The 6,000-nt window shown below is 41.6% G+C and overlaps 1 protein-coding gene across 1 annotated transcript in view; it reads right to left on the minus strand.

Moving 5' to 3' along the window:
• The window catches only part of prdm16 (PR domain containing 16), a 99,842-nt gene extending 98,278 nt beyond the window's left edge, over nt 1-1,564 (minus strand). Inside the window, exons 1-2 of the mRNA XM_068744787.1 lie at nt 1,512-1,564; nt 1,193-1,418 (exon numbers count right to left, since the gene is read on the minus strand). Coding sequence (XP_068600888.1) covers nt 1,193-1,418; nt 1,512-1,540 — 255 coding nt within the window. The 5' untranslated portion in view covers nt 1,541-1,564. The remainder of the gene's footprint in view (nt 1-1,192; nt 1,419-1,511) is intronic.
• Nucleotides 1,565-6,000: the final 4,436 nt, after the last annotated feature.

The raw sequence follows: 6,000 nt of genomic DNA on the forward strand, positions 1-6,000 counted from the left end.
AAAGACGGACTTAGGAATTCATCAAACCGACTCAGTCCAGGGAAACATTAGAGATCCCCTTTAAACTTTGTCAAGAAGAGAGTCATGCATATTACATTACACCAACTATGTCTTTAAAAGTAAAAAAAAGACACGTGCTGTAACATCGCTGATAATATCCATTGTGAATGTATGAAATTATAAACTACTCTCAGTAACCTCAATTTAACTCCACAACTTCATCAGGACAATCTCACCAATTTATGTGGCTAAACATGCTGAAATTCAATCCACCATATTTGCTTAAAAATGTTCTATGGTCTTCAAAATGCATGGCTTGCAGAAACTACAGTTCAATAATGTCAACGTGCAGCCAGTCCGTACGGTCAATCTATAAACTGTGATATTAGCCATACGTGTCTTGCTCCAACACATCTTGTGTTTCCCATGCCGACATTTAGTTGATTGAAGTCAGCTGTATACCATAGTACGTATAAATGTAACGGCAGACTATTTGAAGAAGAAGAAGTCAAGAAGTCACTGAAATAAAAAGAAGGCCAGCATATTTCATTCCTGATTGGGCATTGGAGAAGGAGAGAGAGGGATGGGGAGCGAGACAGAAATTGGGATTTTATTTTTGACCTAATGAGCTTACTGAAGCAACTTCAATATCCTCTAATGTCATGTTGAAATGAAAATTAATAGTTCAATATGCCGTCACCACATTGGGCCATGCTTCTTCCATTTCCATATCGGGTGGCGTGACCAAATGAGCGTGCTCATTCGGACTGTCGCCCAGAAAAGCTGATACCTCTGCTAATCAGCCACATTTTTCCATTCAACATTGCTGTGCTGCAGGAATTGAGTGTGTGTGTGTGTGTGAGTTCTTTGTGCATATCACTGTGTGTATGTGCAGGATCACAGATGAAGTCGAATCATGCAGGGTATGGAAATGGAATGGGCATCTTCCCTGATGATGAGATTGCTTGTGAATTAAGAGTGATGGGCAGAAAAATGTGAATGAAGTGCGGGTTTTTTCATTCCCTTAGACTGCATCGCTGCCTGATTGGCTCGTTTGCTCGCTCTTTTCATACGTTACTTTACAATTGCGCTCAGGCCATCAGATATTTATGCAGTCAAAAGGGATTTGTTGAGAAGATGGAGGGGAGAAAATAGAAAATGAAGACAGCAAAGAATACGGGCTGGTCCTTACCTCCCATCCAAAGGAGCTGTCTTTGTCTATTGCCCCATGACGAAGTGTACTGTGTAGACCGAACCTCTCGCCGGCATCAATATGCGTTTTGGCCCAGACGCCCAAGCCGGCACCGGGCACAGAAGACTCCCGCAGCTCCAGGTCACTGGGAATGGGAATGTCATCTGGAATGTAGACGGGCGCCTCGTAGGGCGAGCCCTCCTTCGGGGTACTGAAGTCCTGGTCAATACTGCTGCTGTTGCTGTTGTTATGAAGATGGTGGTGGTGTGTGGCATAGATGTGGGGGTGCAGCAGGTGATGGTGGTTGTTGTTTAGATGGGAGGGAGTTGGTGAAGGAAGAGGGGACATGTTGATGAGGCCGTCTTCAGCGTCATCTTCGGGGCTGTCAGCGCCACCGCCGCCACCGGCTGCTAAACCTGGGAGGTCGGCTTCTGTGTCGTACATGCTTTCCATTGGCTCGGTGTCATCTGTATGGCAAAAGACATGAAACACAAATTCATGAACAACACAATGAAGAATAGTTTCTCATCGACATGTTAGGGAAGGCAAAAAACGAGATGGTCCAACAACAACGATCCGGGAGTTTTTGGTTTAAAGGCTAGTCAGATGCTAAAACACGGAAAAACAGTTGGTAATGGTCAAAGTAAACTGGGTGTTTCTTCTGTGTGGCAACTAAATGGAATAAATACTTCATGCAGCATTTGGAATTGAGTCAATAACCCTTTGCTGCTGGAAGCTGCAGGATTGTTCTGCCAATGGACTGGTTCCTGTCAAATCAATGACAGGCTGATGTTTCTTTCACACAGTTCTATGGCGTCTGACTGCCGCCTATAATCATAGCTCCATTGTCTGCAGACGCTACACATCCAATGACTTCTTGACCCTGAAATTCAAAAAAACACTTCACTTCCATCTCAATGCCACTAAAGCATTATAAAACCACACTGGGAAATGTGAGAAATTGGGGTCCGAGTCCTCAGAAAAGAATACTATCCATCTGACGAGCTTCAGCAACAAGATGCTGAGCGCTCAAATTTATTTTTTACGTGAGAAGAGCAAAACAGATGAAGGGAAGAAGCATTAGGTTGGCCAAGTTCTGTATGGGAAAAATTATCCGTTCCCTCACAGTTGCTGTTTTCTGCCAGGACTCATCTTACATATAATAGTCATGTCCAGCGTGGTTAGACATGCAACTTATTTTATTGTCACACAGAATGATGACATGATTGCACAATGACTGAAAATGATGATGAGCACTTCTAGTGTGGATTTGGATTCAAGTTTCACTCTCTTTGTCCAAGTGTGCTATTGAGCTTTTTTTTTTTAGCGGAGAGGGATGGTATATAAATGTGAAAATGCATCTTTGTCACATCATCAATCATGTATGAGTTTAGGTACTTAAAGCCTGCCACAACAATGCTTTTTATCTATCTTTTATTGAATAAAATGAGCCTCCTTAGACACTAGCAGCTGCACAAGACCATCACCTCTAAAAGTGCACGCAAACAATGACCTCAGAAATATTCTGATAAAAGTATATGGAAGGTAAAACAAGATGCTCGATGACGTGTTTGATGATTTTAATATGTTCTGATTAAATCCCGGGTCTGTGTCTGTATTTGATTGTGTATGTTTCGGTCTATCTATGTGTGCCTTTTCATATTCATTTTTGAACAATTTTTCGACTTGAAACAGTAAGAAGGAAACACAACTTACTAATTGTAGAAAGATTAAATGAGCTTATCAAGACAAGAAAGTAAGCAAAATTCATCACTGAAATTGTCCAAGAGCACACTGATCGTATAGTCAGTGCCTAATGCTTCTGTTCTTTCATAGTTTGGTTTCCACCCAGTCACACATGTGGAACTCAGAAATATGTTAAATTAAGTGACATGCAAATTTTGAATGTGAAACGTGAAACCCTGAAAGAATGCGACAAGGGCTTTTCAGCACCTCGCACAACTGCAGCCTGTCCAAGCAGATCCGGGAAACGCATCATATAAAGCTGCAGAAGTAAAAAACCCAGCCTTTTATGACTGATGCTGCGTCATCCAGCGATTTAGACTGGAAAGGAACGCATTTTTTAATGATCATGGTTTCATAGGGGCTTAGACCGGCCGTGCAATTAAGTGCTGAAGCATGTGAGCCAGCAGTAGCTTCCACTTATGAGTTAGAGTTTTATTACTGAGCCCTATCTACTGCTCCTTCTGCACAATGAAAAGTGTTTTCAGGCTGTTAAACACTTTTTTTTTATTCAGCCACTTTCCCCTCTTTTCTCCCACCACTCTCACTGGCACTTGACAAGCAGAAAGACAGCCTTGGAAAATACTATTAAAAAGTATTTAGCTTTAAGAGCCTCTGTGCACACACACACAAAAAACAAAATGCACAGATCGCTATATCAAGCGATTAAGTAACAATGAGTAAGAGGAACAAAAATAGCTCTTAAAGCATTTTTATGAGACATTAAAGTGCTAAAGCGATGAAAACATGGCTGACGTGGTGCAATATTAAACTCTTGGTTGTAACTTAGTTCATTTGTATGAATGTTGCCCAGAGAGAAAACAGGGATTTTCTTTTTTACATTACTCACCGCTGGAGACAAGCACTCAATAACACAGAAATAGTTACAGATGAGAAAAGTGAGCAGGGAAATAATGACAGAGGCTAGGGAGGAAGACTCTAAAAAGACCCCAAAAGACATGTTAGGTTTGTCTCCCCGATGACTTAAAAAAATAAAAATACCCCGACCAGATAGTGCCGTCCTATCCTGAGCGCCTCATGTTGTTCTTTCTTTCTGCGTTCCTCCTGCCATTTCTTTCTGTTTTACGAGGAGCAATTTATCCTGATTACATCAGGGGTCAATCATTAATTCGCACCTTGGGGGTCTCGGCTGTGGCTACCCGACAATGGGCTGCTTGTTCAGCGGTTGTTATTTCGGTGGAAAACTGCACTGCTCTGCCTGAGAGTCGGACTCAGGCCAAATTAAGGCATCTCATTTATTTGATAAATTGTAAATGCATGCTGTAAATGGAACCTTTTTCCTTTGTAGAATAGTTTGTAATAACAAAGATTTTAGGGCATATCTGAACCCAGATGCAGGGCTATGGCACAAACACACATCTGTTTGCAACTGCAGAAGCTGTTACTTTCCTTGGAACATGTGCAAGAGATCAGATGGTGTTGTAGGTAACAATGATATCTCATGATTACAGTACGGCACGGAGAAATGATGAGATGTGGTGTAGATATGACATTTAAGGACACTCGCCTCTAAAACTCACATTTAAAATTGTCTGATATATCAAAAGAAAAGCAAACAGTTATGTTGAAAGTCACTAAAAAGCAATATGACAAGGCTGTCAAGATGTAAATATGTAAAAGCGCTTAAAATAATACAAAAAGCTGATAACAGTGCCATCAGCGTTACCATAGCAAAATAACTTGATGCAGCTGAAAATCAGTGGTTTAATTGAAGGGCCTTACAACAGGCAAATTGTTCTGCGGTCGTGTTTAATCAGAGCACTTTAGACTTAAATGCAGAAAGATAGAGATCTGCAGTCATTTTCTGCCGTCTGCCTGGACGCACATAAACACATGTGCTCTGTGCCATATAGACTGTCGGGAGAAACAACAGTGCATGCAGGAATTCTGGGAGGAAAGCTATAAACACAGCATTAATGATGCCTTTAATTTCTTTCAGGAAAAAAACTTTCCTTCAGCTACACTTTCATTGAGTAAAATCAAGACTCATCAATTGAAAATGTTGTTGAAGATGCGTTTTACTTGGAAACAGAGCTGTAAATACCGTAAAATGTGGCAGAACGGAGGCTAGAATGGATGCCAACGATAGCATGAGTATTTAGGACTAGGTGCATGCTTTGATGGAGAGCAACCAGAGTAGAGCCATGGTCGTGCCTATGATAACAAGGCAATGGCTGGAAATAGGATGTGTGTGCCAATGATGGCCATCATAAAGCACACACAGACTATTTCCCTCACTGCCTTCCCTCTCCAACACACATTGCGACTATATCTTTGTCTGGCCATCAATAGCTCTGGTTCTGTTCAAAAGGAAAGCCAGCCACTGATGAAAAGACAGTATCCAGGGAAAAGGCAAAACTATGTACAATTCTGTACTGGCTCCAAATATGGGGAGAAAAGATTGCCTGGTCAAAAGAGGAGAGAGAAAGAAAAAAAAGAAGCAACGCAAATGTGGGCAGACTGTGTGGACCGTGACAGATATGAAAAATGGGTAGCTGGTTGAGCAATAAATGACTAAACATTCTGATGTGGCAGCTCCAAGTGTGCATGTGTGTGTGTGTGTGTGTGTGTGAGGGGTGCGTCAAATCCAATCTTAATTTGCTCTTTGTGCTGCTGTATGGTGTCAATATGGTCCCACTTAGCTGCCTTGTTGGGCCACAGAATAATGTTGGTACCTGTTTGTCTGTAGTAAGCAAGCCTTTAATGAGTCTGTCTCCGCACAAAAGAGCCTGAACACCATCTGCCTTACAACAAGAAGGCTGGCGGAGAGACAGAGCTGTAAAAAAAATCAAAGGTGAAGTGAGCGAGAATGAGAGGCGATAAACTGTCGGACGGTGTAGTTTTCCAGAGTACCATTGTGTGTTTGAAATTACGTATGTGCATCATGTGACACACAGCCAGAGGCGAGCGCTTAAGGAGAATGGTGGAAAGAAAGAAGATTATGTTTCTTATAATTTGTATATTTTATGTGTTTAAAATCATAATGCACCACATATACTTTGACAAAGCTCATTGCATGGTCTTTCGTGTGTGTGAGTCAGTGT

This window comes from Brachionichthys hirsutus, chromosome 2, assembly GCF_040956055.1.
Source record: "Brachionichthys hirsutus isolate HB-005 chromosome 2, CSIRO-AGI_Bhir_v1, whole genome shotgun sequence".
Lineage (NCBI taxonomy): Eukaryota > Metazoa > Chordata > Actinopteri > Lophiiformes > Brachionichthyidae > Brachionichthys > Brachionichthys hirsutus.